This window comes from Electrophorus electricus, chromosome 11 (assembly GCF_013358815.1).
Source record: "Electrophorus electricus isolate fEleEle1 chromosome 11, fEleEle1.pri, whole genome shotgun sequence".
In the NCBI taxonomy this organism is placed as follows: Eukaryota; Metazoa; Chordata; class Actinopteri; order Gymnotiformes; family Gymnotidae; genus Electrophorus; species Electrophorus electricus.
The window spans coordinates 4240001-4260731 of NC_049545.1; the positions used below are offsets into that span (position 1 = coordinate 4240001).

The window sequence follows — 20731 nt, forward strand, 5'->3', positions numbered from 1 at the left end:
GGTTAAATTGTCCAGACAGTTGTCTGTGTCAGTAACGCTCCCAGTTCCTGTGCTGAAGTACGAGGTGGCACTCTCAGTGATGCAGGAGTTATGAAGATGCACTGAGCGTGTGCTACAGTTATTTCTTCAACCAGTTCTCAATGATGTGTATATTCACTGTATTACACGTGCACATGCACACACATAACATGCTTATTTGTGCTCCATCACATTCTTCTGACACTGCTCAAGCACCATTCACATCTCCTTTCATAGTAGTAATGAATATGTACTGAAGAGGACATTTCTGCCATGTTAAAATTTGGCTCTAAATCAGCAAGCATTCTCTTCTCTCTTCAGATCAGTACTGTATGCGGCTTTCTATGAGAAAACAAAAGCCACGGAGAGTCAGAAAGGAAAGAGTTTGCAGACAGCAAGTGAGAGTCCTCTCTCTTCCCTTGGGGCTTTCAACACTTCCTTACCACCATTTCCTGTTCAAGCATATGTCCTGTATGTATACGGTCATGTGTGTTTGAACAGAGTGCATAAACGTCAGTTTATTTTTTTAATGTGTCAGGGAAAAGTTGTAATCCAGTGCTGGGATTGCTCAGTGGAGGCTGAATGCCTGGCCCTGGGCCGAGCACCCTGCTTCATCCCCACTGAGCAGGCTCAGTGACCTCTGTTACTGGGTCTCTGTGAGTCTCACGGCAGGTTTGTGTTCTGCTGCAGGTGGGTTAGTCTGCACCAGAGTGGCTAAGGCTCAGGTCCAACCGTCTGTCCTGCTCCGGCTCCGAGACCAGGCCCAAGCCTTAAGACACCTGGCTACACACACCCAGCTCAAAGAATCACGCAAAAACAGAACTGCAGCAGTGGAAGACCTTAACATGCAGCTTGTACTCACTCACATACAGACACACACACATGCATGCATGCACACACACACACACACAAACAAACACACTCACAGTTACTAATGCTTTCCATTTGTAGTCATGATACTGCTCCCTATTTGTAGATATGATAGAAAGATGATGGATACGCTGCAGCACTTAAGCAATTGAACACTGACAATTTTTGTTTTGGCTCATGCACATTGGATTTGACACCAGCAGTGACCATTATATTAAATTCTCTGCTTTCACTCAAGGGTACTTATGTCTGTATTGGCTGTTATTTATGATTTAAGATAATGTTAATTTGTCTAGTTTAGCCAATATAGATGTGAATACCCTCAGATTAAAGATGACATTGTGCACTTAACCTTGTTTTGTTTCACAATAATTGCTTTGTCAAAACAACACTGTATGAAACTGTATTAAACATTACTGCTGTCATTGTGTGACACTCCTAAGAGAGCATTTTTGCATACAGTGAGTAAACATATTCTCTTTTCTCTCCTCCCTCTTTACATGTCTCTCTCCCCTATACTCTGTGCAGGAAGGCACTGACACAGAGTTGAGTGTACATTTTCAAGCCATAGTAGAGGAAATGGAGGACTATCTGCATCCTGTCCTCTCACAGTTCAGCCTCTCATGCTTCAGGTATACTCAGGGACACACGCACGCACACACACACACACACACACACACACACGCACACACACACACACAGAGAAGTAAGAAAATTCAATGTCCCCTCAGATTTAACCCAGTGCGTGCATCTGAAGTTCTAGATGATAATGTGTGTCACTGTTTGTTTGGATTTTTGTTCTGGGTGAAATCATGTGACTCAGGAAGAACTTTGCATCGATCCACAGGTCTCAGTAAATATAAGCAGTGTGTGTGTGTGTGTGTGTGTGTGCATGTGTATGTGCGTGCATGTGTGTGTGCGTGTGTATGTACCTGCGTGCATGCGTGTGTGTGCGCGTGTGCGTGCATGTGTGTGTGTGCGCGTTCGTGTGTGTGTGTGTATGTGCGTACATGTGTGTGTGCATGTGTATGTGCCTGCGTGCGTGTGTGTGTGTGTGTGCGTGCGTGTGTGTGTGCGTGTGTATGTGCGTGCACGTGTGTGTGCGTGTGTATGTGCCTGTGTGTGTGCGCGTGCGTGTGTGTGTGCATGTGTGTGTGCGTGTGTGTGTGTGTGTGCGTGTGTATGTGCGTACGTGTGTGTGCGTGTGTATGTGCCTGCGTGCGTGCGTGTGTGTGCGCGTGCGTGTGTGTGTGCGCGTGCGCGCGCGCGCGTGTGTGTGTGTGTGTGTGTGTGTGTAGATGTATGTACATGCCTATAGGAGCTCTTGACCTGAGTGAATCCTCACTTTCCCCAGGGCTGTCTCTCCTCCCTCCTCTCACAGACCCATTTTCACTTTTATTTCCTCCTGTCTTTGGGATATTCTCCCTCCTGTCACTCCATCCTTCCTTATCTCCCTCTCTCAGCCAGCGTCCTCCATCCATCCCGATAGATGAGGCACCACGGCCCAAAGACAAGATGGAGAGAGGCAACACAGACAAACCTCCGCCTGGTAGTCACGGCACCCCTGCTACATGCATGTTTACACAACACCCAGACCCAGTGTCAGCACAGCTCAACTTCACACTAAAATGTCAAACTAAACCAAAGTATAACTATAGATAACACAGACTGACTTCCTGACCTTTTCTGGCTAGAGTGTTCTCTCCAGGATAGATCAGGCATGGAAGCTTTATGTATGGAGACCTAATGTGTGTGTATGCGCACACTTCTTTTCTGAAGCATCTTCTCCAGAGTATGGGGAGAGCGTGGTGATTTTAGCAGACAGGATGCTGTTGGAGCTGCCATTAGAGGCTCTGGCCATTCTACAGGGCGAGGGAATCGACTCAGTGTCACGGGACTTCTCCCTGCAGGTTTTCCACTCACGCCTCCAGAGAGATGAGGCAGGTAAGGCAGCAGCACCTTCCTGAGGCAGTCCAATACTGCAGGCTCCAGGATGGTAACTCTTGGAGCACAACTTTCCACTGAACTCCTTTCCACATGCAACACTGTTCTGCAGATAAACTGTGAATCTACTGATCTTCTAAACCCTAAAACAGAAGGCTTACAATGTGATCCACAAATTGCATGTTCCCATGCATTCTAAAATTTTTCTTCAGTTTTAGGACAAAATGTGTAATATTTGTGTTTCACATTTGAAATGCAGAGTGAGCAGTATATCCCAGTTTTTCAAAAGCTTTTACTGATATAATGGAACAACTATGACTACTATTAGAATGTCTGAGGAAAAAACAGTTGCTCATGCACATCATAAACATGGGCACATGATCTACTACATCAGAAAAAGTTCTCTAGGAAAGAATTTCTCTGAACGAGGTCTCTGAGACATATTCTCAAAGAATTTTAGGATGAGTGCTTTTTCTGTGACATGTTTAACTGCTACAGGATGGATCATATGAAAGTACATGTAAGACTTCCTGAAGCACCAATGCTTTAAGCTTTTGTCACTCAACTGCTAGAGCAGGTAGAGTAAAGTGCTTGGAAGAGCGAGGTCATGAATTCCAGTCCCTGGGTGCACACTCAGTATTGAATATATATGTAACTCTGGATAAGGATGTCTGCCAAATTCTGTAAATATACTGTAGATGTTGCAGTGTTGTAAGAGGTCTTTGGCAGCTGTTGTTTTACTGCTTTGGTTATCTAGTACTTCAGATTCTGCACCTCTTTGCTTCCCTGTGATGCAGATTTTCCACAAAGGCTCCTGTTACCTGAATTCCAAAAGTATCTCAGTATCAGTGTCAGCATGGCATTGTCTGAAAATAGGCTATTTCATGTCTTTTTTCCTACTTATAGTGTTCTTTAACCTATTATTTGATTAGGCAGTATGACTTGAAAACAATTTTTTTTATATCAATACATTATCCATTGCTGTTTGATAACTCCTACTGAGAAAATGACAATCTTCCCAGTGTGTAACATAATGGATAGGTTAACTTCTTTATTTAACCCTGCTATATGGGACATAGATAGGATTCTCTTTTAGATAACATAGTCATATTTGCACTCAATCCCTATGCACATTCTGGAGTTTCAGTTCCTTAAAGATTCTGGTTTGTTTGCACAATGTTTACAAGATTAAAATACAAATAACCAATCCAACTGAGAAAATTGAAGTAGAACATTACTGTGGGTCATAAAAATGAGACTATTTTAAGAAAGTCTTACTGCATCCTGATGACTTTCCATCTGAAGCTCACTAATCTCTTTTTACTCCTCATCCTTGCTCACAAAGCCCCCAGTTAATAATACTCTGCTAACGAGAGTTCTGTAATAGGGACTGCAGTCAGGATTTACATCCCTATAATCTTTTGAAATTCAAATATGCCATGGTATATATGGGGGGGGGGGGGGGGTTGTGTAAAGCTTGCTAGGTGAAAGCTATGTGGAACTGGCAGCATTAACGGTGCCAGTGGGGCTAGGAACGACCTTAGTCACTGGGAAGGCCATCATGAATTTTACAGGTTGTGTGCGCTATGGGCATAGTGCATAACCATTTCATATTTCACTCTCAGCCATTTCACTGCGACTTATACTGTGTATGACTATGTATGTGACAAATAAACCAAACTTGAAACTTGAAACTTGAAACATAAAGCCCATATGGAACTGGAGGCGCTTAGCATGCATGAATAGTGTTGGTGGGGTTGGGTGCAACCTTAGTGACCAGGGATGGCAGTTGTTGAGGAGGCAGAAGCAGGAAGCAAAGGCAAGCTGTCGTTATCACAAAAACGTTTATTGAACACAAAAAAAACAAAAACGCTGGCGAAAACAGGACAAGAATGCAACAAGTGATAACTATCAAAAGCACACGGGGCTAGCTGAAACCCAGCATACACGGGATGAAACACCAACAAAGGACAATCACAAAACAGAATCGTAAATGCATACACTAACAAGGACAATAACGGACAGGTCTGACACATACCCGATTAACAAGGGAGGGACGTGGTGATAAGGAGACACACACACACGCACACAAACATCAACAAGACATCACACAGACTTGGGGGGGAGTCAAGGGGAAGGGAGCTGTGCCATGGTGGCCGTGTTCTTAATTCAGTGAAACACTGACAAAACGAGGTGCTTACCTGATGACCCCTTGAGAAGAGCTTGTCTTGTGGTTCCTAGGATGAAGAAAGTAGGCAGGGCAATATGTGAAAGTCTAATGGAGTTCTAATGGCATAGAATATTTTTACATCTTATACTGTGTATATGTAACTTGCCTTGTGCGTGTTCTTTGTCAGATTAGAAGATGAAGGTCCTCACTTACATTCAATTAAGAAGCTTTACTCTATTCTCTGACTCATCAAAGGCCAAACATTTCTGGAAACATACTATTGAACTGGAAAATTGTCCCATTTATTTAACCAATATTTAACACACAGCACAAATTTAAATTACAAGTAAATTAGAATATATTCCTGTTAACAAGAATGGAGTTTTATAAATATAATCTATAAAGATATCTCACAAAAGAATCATATTTATTTGTTTTAAAGAAACAAATACAGCAACAATAGTAAACTCCACCTGAAACATAAAGTATCAGGCATAACTACATCTCAGAAACTCTGTTACTATCATTCCAACACCATTACATCACCAGTGCATACTTCACTTAATGTATCTTATGATGAGGGAGAATAGGACCTGGGCCACTGAGTATGTCTGGGATCCAAACAGCGCTATGCTACAGGGCTCTGGATGCTGGTTGACGTCAGTGTGTCTGGTAGGCTGTGGACGGAATACGGTTATTGCTCCAGCTATTTCTGCCAGTATGACAGTACTCAGGCCACCACAAAGCCCACTTTTTTTAGATTATTATACCAAATTGATTAGTACACTCCAGGCATAATCTGGAACATAATCTGGAACTGTAGGCCTGAATAGTTTCCATTAGATTGTGGAATTCATTTAAAGTAACATATGCAGAAAACGTGGTTACATGATGATTAAGTATTGTAAAATAACCAGAGCTTTTGGACCAGGGACCTGCCTAAAATGGTACTTGTAACCAGTAATCCACTTAAAGTTAAATTAGAGAGAAGGGCCCATTAGTCATTTGTCTCCAATAAACTCTATAACTCTTGAGCATTATTACAATAATGCTGACATTGCAGTGGATTCATTATCATTATCATTTTATCTACATACAGGTATATGTATCAGATTCGAAATTGAAGCACTACTTGCTATTAGTCACTTTCTGAGCTGGATCTCATCTGAAAGTTGTGATTTATGATCTATGCAAATAGGTGATATGTGTATGTATTTCTTCATTCAAAAATCATTGTGCTCGCATGTTTTTAAAAGGTTGGATCATTTAGTTAAACCCACCACCATGCCATCCCCAGTGAACACAGTGATTTACACAACCACACTGCCAGTGAACCCAAAGGTTCAATTCAAATGAGTGCAACGCCAGATCAGATACAAGTTTAACACTGAAGATAAGCATTGTGTATTTGTTTGTGTGTGCATGTGCAAAGATGTGGAATTGTGTGGAGCTTGTATACACATTTGTACCCATTATGTTTGTTTTTCCCCCAATAGATAGTCACACTAACACTTAAAACAAGAAGAATGAAACCTCCTTACCTTGAACCCCCATTACCATAATTTTGACAGTAGTTTACCATTATGACAGGAAGATATAAGAGTTGCTCACCAAAGCAGGTACTTGATATTCAATATAGTTACTTGGAAAATGCTGGATACAGTAGGCAAAAAGACAACAGACGTTTGCAATTAAATATGTTATTTCTATATAGTGTACTTTCCTCCATGTTTTATTTAAACATTTTATTACTGTTTCCTTTTTTTATAATCTTCCCCCCTGCCCCAGTCCTTTGTCTGCACCATTTGAAATGTTGGATTCTTTGGTATGTGAATATTCTTAATATTCTTTATTTGATTGATGAATACCTGCGCTGGGATTAGACACGCACCGCAGCTACAACTCCAAACCTCCAAACTCAATCACTGATGCCAAATGTCATTTGTGGTCTGAGAGTTAGTAATGGTTTTGTTATTATTAATGTTGTTTGATGCAAAAGGCTAATGATGTGTCATTTCAGCTTCCCACCCAGACAGTCATTTTTGGTTCTAACACTACTTCCTGTTTATGGCAGTTGAAAGTGACAATAAAAAGGAGACCAAAAGTGGAAAGGCAGCCAAGGGGAAGGAAGATCAAAGCAAAGCCATCAAAGTGGTGAGCCAGCTAAATGAATCTGCCAGCAGCTGATATAGTGATGGAATATTACTTTACCTATCTCCAAAGCGCTCAACTGCTTAATTAATTATTAAATGTGCTTTCCTTAATGATGCTGTTTGTGGATACCTGTCCCTCACTTCTGAAGTGAGTATGTCTAAAGTTTCGCTTAACGTATTTTCTCTCTCGCCTTCAGGCACCAGTGAACCGTGTCTTGCCTCCTCATGCTCTCCCAGTAAACGCACACAACTTCAGATGTATCCTGACCATTTGACACTGTTCTCTGCTTTCTTTTGGTGGGGGGGCTCATGTGATATATCACCACTGCATTAGTACTTTTGCTGTGGATTTGCTGTGGTAAAGATCTCATGTTGACAGGCCCATATATGAGTCATACATTTTTCTGTGTTCTAACTGGCAATATTTCTGTAATGTGTGGGCAATTTCAGTTTGGTCATAAAGGTGAATTACGCCAGTAATTTTTTAACACATTTACAGATATTGCTTATCCATACAACGATGGAGGAGATAGTGGTAAGATGTTTGTGCTGTCAAGAACCAATATGCTCTAAATAAATAGGAGCCTATACAAGATCTTAAATTAACTAATTTGCAGTTGTACACTCATGCTTTGAGGGAGACTTTTCACTATTAAGAATTAGTGAGGTTGCGATTCCGAATGATGCTACAGCACTTAATGTTAGACAATAAATTACACAGCAAGCTACAGTTTTATTGAATGACACCATGTAAATGAAGTCAGTCATGACTTAACTGTTTCACTGGGTTATATACAGATGAGATGGCATGCATGTCAAACTCGTTATCCACCAGTTGGCGGTGGTCTGGGTGGGGGGATGAAAATAGGTAAAGGGTTGTTGACCTCCAAAAGTAATGGGAAAAAAGTCTCCTATTAGGGCAACCCCTATATTCAAACAACTGGAGCTGAAAAACTGTCCGAGGTTGTTGCATCCTGGGGTTTCCAGGTCTTCAAAAGTACAGTCAGATCATTTCCATGCCTACAAACTATTTGGAAAACTTGCCCAGCGAATGTCTTTTCTGCTAGAAATGCACTGAATTTCTATGAATGACAAATTCTTAAGAAGCTTTCACCATTTCTGCTAAACCACAGATCACACAAAGTCCAGTTGCTGGATATACCAAAGATAACATTTATCATTTACTGTATGAGTAAATGACAAAGCACTTTTGTAAGTTGTTCTGGATAAGAGCATCTGCTAAATGCTGTAAATGTAAATATAAATGACAGTATCTCTTTGTTCTTGCATACTTTAATGGAAGATAACTGGGCCAGGTTTCCCAACAACTTCATAACAAAAAATCCTTAGTTTAATGGTAGCATGAGAATAACACTGACCACTCTCTTTTCCATTTAAGATCTTAACACTTGATGCTTTTGTGAAACAGGACCCTGAACAGTTCATTGAACTGATTCTTTTAGCTTTCTTATTCTGTTCTGCACTGTTCATAAAGAATATCACAATTGAAAGCTTAAATAACCAATAGAGACAGCCTTGTGGGGATTTAGTTTCACTCATATTTATGTTTATTGCTCTCTGCTTACCCTTGCTGTGATTAAAAGAGGGGCCCTGTGCTGTGCTGGATTTATAGGACCATGTCTACAGCATTTTTATATGAGAAGCCTGCAGAGTGGCCTTATTGCAGAAAGCTGGCCGAGCCAGTAGACCTCTCACTTTGATTTATGTTCTGTTTGCTAAGCTGTGTGTTGGGGCTGTCCAAGACATGGCACTATCCCTATCTTCACTTCTAATCATGCATTGGTGCCTAAACTCCACTAGCACATTAAAGGGGTGGTTGATCTTGATAAAACCGTTTCTAAGCAATTTTATTAAGCCATTTTTTCAGTATATAGATTAGATAGCAGTGTCAGATGCTGTAATTATAGCTTGGAATAATGAGGATCCCTGAAGGTTTATTCCCACATTTACATGCTACTTCCATAACTGACATCTAGCTCTTGATGATTTAGAGGCCAGACATTAAAGAGTGACATTCCCATGCCACCAATTCACTCTCATTTTTGTTTGCAACTTTTTCTTCATGAACTATAGATATTAATTGAATTGTTTGATGGGTTTCCGATACTGCAGATTGGACCAATCCAGCAGACAGAATGAGGAAACTTCTAGAGTTATACTCACCACAGTTCACAGCTACCTGGGAAGGGGTCATTGGCAATGAGCATGCCTATAGGTGAGCAGCACACACGTATGTGTTTCTGCATGCGAAGACACGCTGCACCTTTCTGAAATATGATGTCAGTGGCGTATCTAAATAATGCTAGTGTATTCTTTCTCAGTCCTGCAGAACTGGAGCATCTGCTAACAAACTGCAGTTCTTTTATCTTCTACGGTGCTGAGCGCTTTCTTGCCTACATCCCGCCTGCCAGACTAGCCACCTTTAACTTAACTGGTATGTCTTTACATCCTCCATCTTTTTTGTTATTTCATTCAACAAGGATTTTAAAAGTTATTTTTCCAGTAGTTATTTATTTCACTTCTTAAAGCCTCCACTAAGTTACCAGAAATTAAGTTGGTGACCAGAGTACTTAAGCATTCTAGCAGACTGAGTACAACTTAAAACTTTCATAATTAACAAAAGTGTATTTGAAAAGGTTTCCACATTAATCCAGTCATTTACTAATCATTTCAAAACTCATCTGCACAAGATCAGCTAACAAAAAGAAAGCTGCAGTGCTTATCTCTCTTACTCTTTATTTTTAAAGAAAGGATGAATAACAAGTTAAAAAATACAGCACGTCACATTTAGTCAGTGCAGACAGCAAATTGATCACCATGTGAAAATATAGACTACTAGAATGATTTGTTTGGTTTCAAATAACAATAGAATGCTTAGTAAAAGCAAGACATTTAAAATTGAGAACTATTTGCATCCTGAAAATAATTATTGTACTATACATGTGGCAAAACATAATGGTTTGTTTTTATGCAACCAGGTGATATATTGATTGCATGGATCGCTTCTATTGATCAAGACAGTGATACAGAGCTGCTGGACTTAGAATACATAATTGTGAAATTGAGCTATTGACAATACATTGTTTAAGCACATCAATTATTCATATCCATTGAGAATGCTTGCAGAGCAAATAACATTCCCATATCCCATATCACTAAATGAATCTTTTGTACAACATACAACAAAAAGTACAACATTTTTTATGCAAATATCAAAACTACAATCCAAGTAGAGCCCTTAGAAGCATTGTTAACTAATAATGTCAGTCAGTGCCAAACAATAAATCTTAGGTATAGATGGATTTCAAGCTCTTTGAATATTTTTGACCAATCATTTCTTCTCTATTCATAAAAATGGTTGTGAAAATAGACCCCATTTAATTCTATCACAAGTGAATACTGCACCATCAGTATTACTTTTGACATTTACATTTTAGCAGACGCGTTTATCCAAAGCGACTTACAATTATGACTGAGTAAAACTTGAGCAACTGAGGGTTAAGGGCCTCGCTCAGGGGCCCAACAGTGGCAACTTGGCAGTGGTGGAGCTTGAAGCAGCAACTTTCCAATTACAAATCAAGTGCCTTAACCACTGAGCTGCCACTGCCCCTTGATAAATAGGTACTTAACACTCATGTTATTGCCCTTAACTGTAATTAGTACAGACCTCAAAGTTTTGAGAAAGACTTGAAAGAGCTATGTCGTTTTATCTATCCAAATCAAACTGGCTTTATCAAAGGGCCACCGACACTCATGAAATAACATGTTGTTTCCTCATCCTCATTTCCCACTCAGATAAAATACTTTTACATCTCAGAAGAAATACATTTATTATCTCTTTATATGTGGAAGGAGCCATTAACAGAGCAATGGAGAACTGGAACTACGTACTTTAGAAAATCTTTTATACACTAGAATGTAATTCTATATATCGTTACACCGTCCTGTGATAGTAGACAAGGATGAACATTTATTGGGGATTGGGGGGGGGTGAAAGTTTATAAATAGAAATACCCCCCGTGTGGTAAAATCAATGAAGCTTTATTATGTGACTGTATTACTGTTTGGTTCTCTAGCCCTGCATACTCTTTCTCTTGGCCTTTCATAACCTTCTCTTAAATAGTCACATGGCAGTCATAAAAGGGCATTGTCATTCACCTATGATAAAGCTTATGTCGCACCTGGTGTGAATGTTAACTAAAGAATAAGTCAAACTGCTGTAACAAGCTTTATTAGTTGTCTATATGGGCAATTTTACCTGTAGATATTGTAATTTGCCTTTGTTCTTATTTGGCTACACATTAGTTTATTTTATTGAATAATTGTCAGCTAAGCCATCTGCATGGACATTCCCAATTTGTCCATTATCTGCTCAGACAATTATATGTGTTAACATGGCTTTTTACCTTTAAACAGGATGTAATAGCCTTATGTTTAAATATCATAATTCTAAAAGAGCTACAATATTTTAAACGTAAGACTTAATGTTCAAAGAGCGGCTTTCCAATGTGTCTGCAAAGTTTGTAGCACGTATGCAATGATGAGGTTAATTTGATTATGCTAAGTTACGCAGACCTTTTACCATTTATTATGTTTGGACAGTAATGAACTTGTCACATTTAACAGCTTTGCTAATCTTATATCCAGTACACTGTGTTATCCCACTGTGATATTTTCCTTATCCACCATTTCACTGCGAGTTATACTGTGTATGACTATGTATGTGACGAATAAACCAAACTTGAAACTTATCCTCAATCCTCTCTTTAGAATGCCAGATGGCTATACTCTTCGAACTAGTTCACATGGACACTAGTATACTGCGTCAGTCTCAACAGAATGCCCAGAAGGGGTGAGTATAAATACATTATTCTATCTGTAGTAAGAGACTTCATTTGTGTCAGCATTAACTCCTACCGGCTCATATCTGCCACTCTTAGTTGCTGTAATGTTAAGAATGCTGATGTGAACCATCTAGCACTAATCACCTCCTCTTTACTTCTCGCTTACCCTGTGCAGTAAGACCCAACTGGCTCTGGAGGAACCATTAGAATGTGTGTATCTGCTTACTCTCTGTGGAGTTCACTCTGTTCTGCTCAACCAGTGGTCCAGCAGTGCCAGGACTAATGCTCGCAACATAGCTGTCATCATGGAGAGTAGGTTTTGTGTGTAGTAGAGAACATAACACATATATTCACATTAAAGTACAGCACTTGCATTTATAGATTGTCTTTGTGTGTGTGTGTGTGTGTGTGTGTGTGTGTGTGTGTGTGTGTGTGTGTGTGTGTGTGTGTGTGTGTATGTGTGTGTGTATGTGTGTGTATGTGTGTGTATGTGTGTGTGTGTGTGTGTGTGTGTGTGTGTGTGTGTGTGTGTGTGTGTGTGTGTGTACACTTTTTTGTCACTGTTATGCAGATCTCCTGAAAACAGGACTGATGTCTGGGCAGACTGTTCATGCTTTACGGATGAGTATGACACAGATCAATAAAAAAGGTGAGAGATTTTAGGGCAGAGAGGTTTGTGTGTATGCTTGTGTGGGTGGGTGTGGAAAGTTGTGTGGGCATGTGGGAATTTGTGCATGGGTGTGTGTTCTTTTTTTATTATTATGAAGTGTTTCTATTCTCTCCAAATCCCATTGCATTCATGTGCCATGCAAATATATCTGCAAGTGATGCTGAGACAGATCAATTTATTCCCCAAATGTAAAAAAAACAAACCTTTTTTAAAATTATCAACCCAAGAGCATATAATGTGAAACAAGAAAACACGAAAACCTACTAAAGTAGTAAAAACAATAGAGTTCGGGTTAATAAAAACAATAAATACAACAGATCACATAACACTATTCATCAGGGAACGATCATTTCTGTGTATGGTGGTTTGACTGTCACTGGGGTAAAAAGAAAAGAGTTCAGATTCTGTGGTTTTAAAGGAACAGTACTGTTTACATGAGAGGTGATCCTGGAACACACAGTTTTCCATGTGTGTAGCTTCCATGGTGATTTTTTAGCTTGCTTCATGTCCCTGAAGTCATGCAGCAGTTGGATTGAGAGCTGTTGCTGACCAGTCAGTCTTTCACTGCACACACAGTCTGCTGCGGTCTGGTCTTCGAGCAGGAGACAGCTGAGCTGAAACACAGTTATGGATGAGGTTAAATTTTCAGTGGCCGATCTGTAGAACTGAGACAGGGTCGACTGAGTCATACACAACTCAAAATGATTGATTAGATCTGACTGTTTAGACACAATCAGCATGTGATCACTTGCTGAAAGGGCAGCAGTGGCTAATGAATGCAATCACAGATGCACTGGAAGTGGACAGATAAGGATATTTTAGGTGCATCAGCCCTCTTTTACTACACAACTGGAATCTGGTTGTGGCTGTCAAAGCAATGGAAACTACATCTAGGACTGTCTTGTTATTTAGAAATGAAAATGTGTATGAAGAATTTTGTCATTTTACATATATATATATATATATATATATATATATATATATATATATATATATATATATATATATATATATATATATAATTATTGGCATGCATCAAGCAGAGAAAACATCTAAGGAGATTGCTGAAACTACTAAAATCAGGTTAAGAACTGTCCACGCATTATTAAAAAGTGGAAGGACAGTGGGGAAACATCATCTTCGAGGAAGGAATGTGGTCGGAAAAAAATCTTGAATGATCGTAATCAGCGATCACTTAAACGTGTGGTGAAATCAAATCATAGAAAAACAACAGTAGAACTCAGGATTATGTTTAATAGTGAAAGTAAGAGCATTTCTACATACACAATGCGAAGGGAACTCAAGGGATTGGGACTAAACAGCTGTGTAGCCTTAAGAAAACCACTGGCAAAAACCGGCAAACCGGCTTCAATTTGCTAGAGAGAATAAAGATTGGACTCTGGAGCAATGGAAGGAGGTCATGTGGTCTGATGAGTCCAGATTTGCCCTGTTCCAGAGTGATGGGCACATCAGGGTAAGAAGAGAGGCAGCTGAAGTGATGCACCCATCATGCCTAGTGCCTACCGTACAAGCCTGTGGGGGCAGTGCTATGATCTGGGGTTGCTGCAGTTGGTCAGGTCTAGGTTCAGCAACGTTATGTGCCCAAAGAATGAGGTCAGCTGACTACCTGAATATACTGAACGACCAGGTTATTCCATCAATGGATTTTTTCTTCCCTGATGGCATGGGCATATTCCAAGATGACAATGCCAGGATTCATTGGGCTCAAATTGTGAAAGAGTGGTTCAGGGAGCATGAGACATCATTTTCACACATGGATTGGCCACCACAGAATCCAGACCTGAACCCCATTGAAAATCTTTGGGATGTGCTGGAGAAGACTTTGGCAGTGGTCCAAATCTCCCATCATCAATACAAGATCTTGGGGGAAAATCTAATGCAACTCTGCACAGAAATAAATGTTGTGACATTGCAGAAGCTTGTGGAAACGATGCCACAGAGAATGCATGCCTTAATCAAAGCTAAAGGTGGTCCAACTAAATATTAGAGTGTGACCTTTTTTTGGCCAGGCTGTATATTACATACAAAGACGTGATGAATGGAAGGCCTTTTAAGCTTTAATTTGTATAGAAGTAACATATATGTATATGTTACTTCTATATAAATTAAAGTTATATGTTACTTCTATACAGATTAAAGTGTAACGGGCTGGGACAGTTGTATTTTTATTTATTGTTTGATTATTCTCTCTTCTCCCATCAGACGCTACATACCCTGTGAGTACAGGGGCTGCACCATGCTGGAGTTCACCCTCAGCTTTCAACTTCATTATCTATGGGCTTCCTAATTTAGTAGTTACCTGAATGTCTGGAGATGTTTCTGGATTCAGTGTGGGGGATTTAATCCACTGCATGCCTTGCAGTAAAGAATGCTGAAAATTGTCTAATACCACAATATTTCTCCCATGTCTGAAGACACTGATGCAAACAAATACCCACATGGGCAGTTACTGTTTTCTCATAATTGTTGTTATGTTGTTCTAACTCTTTTGCTGTGCATGTCTTATGGATTGATCTATTGCTCCTAATAAATATAATCTTTGAATAGATTCCACTGTTTCAGAGGTTATTAGAGGCATTTGGAACAAATGAAAAGGTTACCTTTAGTCAACTATGCCCTGCCAAAAAGTATTCCGGGAGAGTGTTGGGGATTGTGGCATGTTCAGTGGAGACAAATCATTAAATGTGAAGTAGAATTTAAAGCCTTTGTCATGTCAAAGCTGAACTGTATTTGTGCTGAGCCTTTTTCTATTACATTGACTCAGAAGTGTGTTCGAGCTTATAAACTGATTTACAACATTTTTGAGATGATTACATTGCTGATTTACAGGTCAATGTCAGGAACATATGAGTTGCCATGTTACATTTTTTTCTTAATACCTTACTGGCTCTACTGACACTGTAATAGAACAGCATCTCCATTCTTAGTTGTGGTATGTATTTGTTTTGTTCGTGGTTCCCTTTCTACTTTTGTCAAAGTTTGCTGTTTCTGTGCTTGACTCTTATGTTCTATATGTGGGCCACCATCTCATCTCTTTGACACTATATAACTGCATGGAGACTGTTATTAAATGGAATGAACAGAACAGGACCTGTTTCTAACAAAGGCAAACAAAACAAGCAGAGATTGCTGGACATTGAGTGATGAATACATTTCTAAATGTAATAGAACACATCTAACAATAGGTTTGGGCTTCTACTTTCTAAACATATGTTTATATTTAGTGTACAAGTGTTCTAAGTGATGAAAATCTGCAAACTATTCTAATTTTAAAAGCCTGTTGTGTGGGTCAGCCCTAAAGGAAATGCATGAAACAAACTGTTGAACAGACAATAGCAGTTCTTAAATGTAACCTTGTTACGGTTGATTATTAATGCTAATTAAGGTTGATATGTTTATCAGAATATCCAGGGCAATAAGAGTCTTACCCATAATCCTTTAATCCGCTGTTTTTAGTAAATTAAATTCACTATGTAACAAAAGCACTCTTAATTAGAACACACTTACAGCCACAAAATCCTCTAGCTCATGTTGGGTGAATAATATTTCCTATTTAAATAGGCACTGACATCTGGCTTCTAATTTAATAATATATAAAGCAAAGATTTCAGGCTAAGCAGGCCAGTTTGAAGCATGGAGGTGTTTGATGTTTTGGGGGGCCTTCCAGAAAGAGCAGTCATTTAAAGGGCAGGAGACACACCAGAACAATGAAGACAACCTGCAGTGTTGTGTTCTAGTACACACAGTCATTAATTCATCTGTTAGATTAGTTTAAACCTCATGAAAAACATCAACCTTATCCTTATTTTACCATATACTGCAGTTAAACCAAAAGATTTATAGAGGAATTTTGTCTGTGTATTGAATGCAATCTCAACTTTGATTCTTGTCAGAGAGGTTTACAGCTGATAAAACAGTTGTTACCATAGTGACATACTTTGTTGTGATCGGCTTATTTTGGCTCTGTCAGCATTTTTGCATTGCAGAAACTATCTCATTTGACATTCCCATTCTCACAATGTTACATTGCTAGTGACCTGAGGCTGCCTTCAACAATGTGCTAAAATATTTTTAGAATATTTGATTATGTAATGTGCAGTATGATTAAAAGTATTTGACACGGGAACACTGCTGTCCTCTCAACATGTCTGTTTTGGCATATCACGTGGCAGAATCCCAGCACTGCTGAAAAACATGAGAGGCAGTACTGTTGAAACAGTATAGTACTGAAATCCACATAAAGCAGACAGGCAGGAAAATAACCTGATCTCAGAACAAATCTGGGAATCTGGGCTTTTGAAGTTTGTTCTTAACTTGTCCTCCAGGTGGTGTGTGTTAGACATCAGTAGCTACACCATCTAGGGTTATGGTGGTTCAGCATTATTGAAGCTAGTTTAGTGGTCGTGGCCGGTTCGGTCATTGCTGCTGTTTGTTCGTGTTGGTGCACTTTTATGCTCGGTTTCGTTCCCATTAAACGCTTCAGTTGGAGGCTCGCGTTCGCGTCTCTTTCTTTTTGTATGCACGTTCTTTGCCCGTGACATTACTGCAATATGCTATAAATGAAATATTCATACTTAGAGAACGGAGCATAAAATAACCTGGAGACGTGATTGTTTTAATATCAGATGTAGATCTTGCCAAAAGAACTGTCATTTAGGACACTAAAATTATAAAATTGGAATATTTTAATATTTTAACTTGTGGATATCAGGTTTTGATTACTTGGGGCACCATGGTACTATGAGTAATATGCCTAGGAAGCCTCTCACTTACCCCCAGAAACTAAGAATGTGAAAACTTTAAATTTGCAGCTTCAGTCTCATCTGTCCTTCGCTGTGCAATAGCTGAGGACGTGCCATTTCTAGTTTTGTTTTTATCAGTTCTCACAAGCACATGAATGAGCCCTTGATAACACTACTGAATTAAGACAAAGGACATCATCCTGCAGTCCCTATGGTTCTAACCAGTCATTGTATATTGATGTTTTAAAAAGTGAAAACAAGGTGGGAAGCACTCTTGAAATGTAATTATGATAATGCTAGACCTCATTTGAGTATTTCCAGTGTCAGAAATGTTTCTCTTTTAATCCAGAAACTAAAATACAAGTCAATGCCATTTAGGAGGGAGGGAAAAATGAAATAAGGACCATCTGTAAAATTGAAATATTATATTAGACCTCCTTGCCCAGATGTAAAATACCTGCAGTTATACTAACCTATGAGTGAATTTAATTTGCATCATAGGTATCTTAATCATGGTATTATTTACAATGACAGAGTAATTATTTTCCTAGACTGGCCTGTCTTTCATCAGACTAGTCAGCTACCAATTTTCAATTGATAAAATGGCTGAAATGCTTTCTCTAGCTTCATCAAAAGTTAAATACTGTGCGTGAGTAAGTGAATGAATAAATAAATATATACTGTTGACTGATGACTAATGATGGGCTATCGCCCACTGTTCACTTGCTTTAAATTGGATTTCATCTCCAAGAATGTGATGTTGGGTCAGTGTCCGTGAAAATGTTTTCTTTGTGTGGTTGAGCTCAGTGTAAATAGATATTGATTCCTGGCTTTGTGTGGTAAAGTGGTTGTTTGATCAAATCTCTTAAACTCTTTATTCACTTTATTCTCAATTTGCCCCTCAGAAATGTGGCGTCCTTATCTGTATTGCTTGAATAAGTGGGAACTGTGCTCTGTATCTGGATCTCTATCGACTTGCCCAGAAAAGAGAGGAGATGCCTCACAAGCAGAGGTTACATTACACTAACATTTCAGCATCTGGTAGATGCTCTTATCCGAGATCAACTTACATATATTTGCCAATGTGACAGTATTTCTGCTCTTTGCAATGTTTAACCAACTCTTTTAGCCACCCTACCAGTGCACCCACATTTTCAACATTTCTGTGCAAGACCTCAATTCTCTGAAGCAGTGAGGAAAGCACCACTGAGAAAGGCTTTTGGAATCTGCCCTTAACTGGATCAGAAAGACTGTGCCCTTGTTCGGGGCCAAAAAGCCCTCAGGCCTGTATCTATCAAATGGTCTTCTTAGTGCAGAGTTTAATTCATAAAATAGTTCTGTCATCTAGTTAAACAAAGCTTGTCAATATCAGAAAAAAACAACCATGTATTGACTATAACAACTTACAGTCTGCAATCATAGACTGCAGACTGCCTGCATTATACATCAATGACAGTGATGACTTCAGAAACAAAGACTTCAGACTTCAAAAACAAAGCACTTGCACAGTTGTCTTCAATTTGAAACAAGTTCCTACTTTCCCATGTCTGTCTGTCTGTCTGTCTATCTGTCTGTCTATCCGTCTGTCTGTCTATCTATCTATCTGTCTATTTGTCTGTCTGTCTGTCTATCTATCTATCTATCTGTCTATTTGTCTGTCTGTCTGTCTATCTATCTGTCTATTTGTCTGTCTGTCTGTCTATCTATCTGTCTATCTGTCTATTTGTCTGTCTGTCTATCTATCTGTCTATCTATCTAGTCTTGTCTGTCTATCTATCTATCTGTCTATTTGTCTGTCTGTCTGTCTATCTATCTGTCTATCTATCTAGTCTTGTCTGTCTATCTATCTATCTGTCTATTTGTCTGTCTGTCTGTCTATCTATCTGTCTATCTATCCGTCTGTCTGTCTATCTATCTATCTGTCTATTTGTCTGTCTGTCTGTCTATCTATCTGTCTATCTATCTATCTGTCTATCTATCTATCTGTCTATTTGTCTGTCTGTCTGTCTATCTATCTGTCTATCTATCTATCTGTCTATTTGTCTGTCTGTCTGTCTATCTATCTGTCTATCCGTCTGTCTGTCTATCTATCTATCTGTCTATTTGTCTGTCTGTCTGTCTATCTATCTGTCTATCTATCCGTCTGTCTGTCTATCTATCTATCTGTCTATTTGTCTGTCTGTCTGTCTATCTATCTATCTATCTGTCTATTTGTCTGTCTGTCTGTCTATCTATCTATCTATCTATCTATCTGTCTATTTGTCTGTCTGTCTGTCTATCTATCTGTCTATTTGTCTGTCTGCCTGTCTATCTATCTGTCTGTCTATCCGTCTATCCGTCTGTCTGTCTATCTATCTGTCTATTTGTCTGTCTATCTATCTGTCTATTTGTCTGTCTGTCTATCTATCTATCTGTCTATCTATCTATCTGTCTATTTGTCTGTCTGTCTATTTGTCTGTCTGTCTGTCTGTCTGTCTATCTATGTATCTGTCTGTCTATCCGTCTGTCTGTCTGTCTGTCTGTCTATCCGTCTGTCTGTCTATCTATCTATCTGTCTATTTGTCTGTCTGTCTGTCTGTCTGTCTGTCTGTCTATCTAGTCTTGTCCACTACCCACACATGCATAGTTGACTTTTCTATGCTTAATTACATATGAGTCTTACCTCATATCACAGTGCATTTATTGCTGTGTCTTAAGCCTTTATTGATTATAGATACACCAAGCGCTCTGCTTCTCTGTTCCAGTTCACTTTCCCACTGCAGTTCATGTGTTTTTTATTGTTCTCACTGTGTATAACAGTAATTGAGGATAATTATATTTTGCTTTCATAGGTTTCAGTTTCTGTGATTAGAACTCATTGCTCTGAGTACTGTGGCTTCAGTGTGTGCTGCTGCAGCTACTCGTATGGTTATGTATTATTTTCATCTTAGGGAACATTAAAAAATATAATGTTATACAGAGGTGTAAAAAAAAGTGTGCCCCTTCCTGAGATCTTATTTTTTGCATGTTTGTCACACTAAAATGTTTCAGATCATCAAACAAATTTAATATTAGACAAAGATAACACAAGTAAACACAAAATGCAGTTTTTAAATGAAGGTTTTTATTATTAAGGGGGAAAAAATCCAAACCTACATAGCCCTGTGTGAAAAAAAGTGATTGCCCCCATTAAAACAGAAATTAACTACGGTTTATCACATTTTTGAAAAGCTGAGTTCAATTTCTCTAGCCACACCCAGGCCTGATTACTGCCACACCTGTTCTCAATCAAGAAATCA

At 39.1% G+C, this 20731-nt stretch overlaps 1 protein-coding gene across 1 annotated transcript in view; it reads left to right on the forward strand.

Moving 5' to 3' along the window:
- LOC113584193 (cilia- and flagella-associated protein 46) overlaps positions 1-15722 on the forward strand; it is a 47049-nt gene extending 31327 nt beyond the window's left edge. The window contains exons 46-59 of the mRNA XM_027020963.2: positions 340-416; positions 709-872; positions 1417-1520; positions 2352-2437; positions 2668-2832; positions 7077-7156; positions 7353-7413; positions 7655-7690; positions 9289-9391; positions 9498-9610; positions 11947-12028; positions 12196-12332; positions 12592-12669; positions 14914-15722. Of these exons, the coding sequence (XP_026876764.2) occupies positions 340-416; positions 709-872; positions 1417-1520; positions 2352-2437; positions 2668-2832; positions 7077-7156; positions 7353-7413; positions 7655-7690; positions 9289-9391; positions 9498-9610; positions 11947-12028; positions 12196-12332; positions 12592-12669; positions 14914-15014 (1387 nt within the window). The 3' untranslated portion in view covers positions 15015-15722. The remainder of the gene's footprint in view (positions 1-339; positions 417-708; positions 873-1416; positions 1521-2351; positions 2438-2667; positions 2833-7076; positions 7157-7352; positions 7414-7654; positions 7691-9288; positions 9392-9497; positions 9611-11946; positions 12029-12195; positions 12333-12591; positions 12670-14913) is intronic.
- Positions 15723-20731: the final 5009 nt, after the last annotated feature.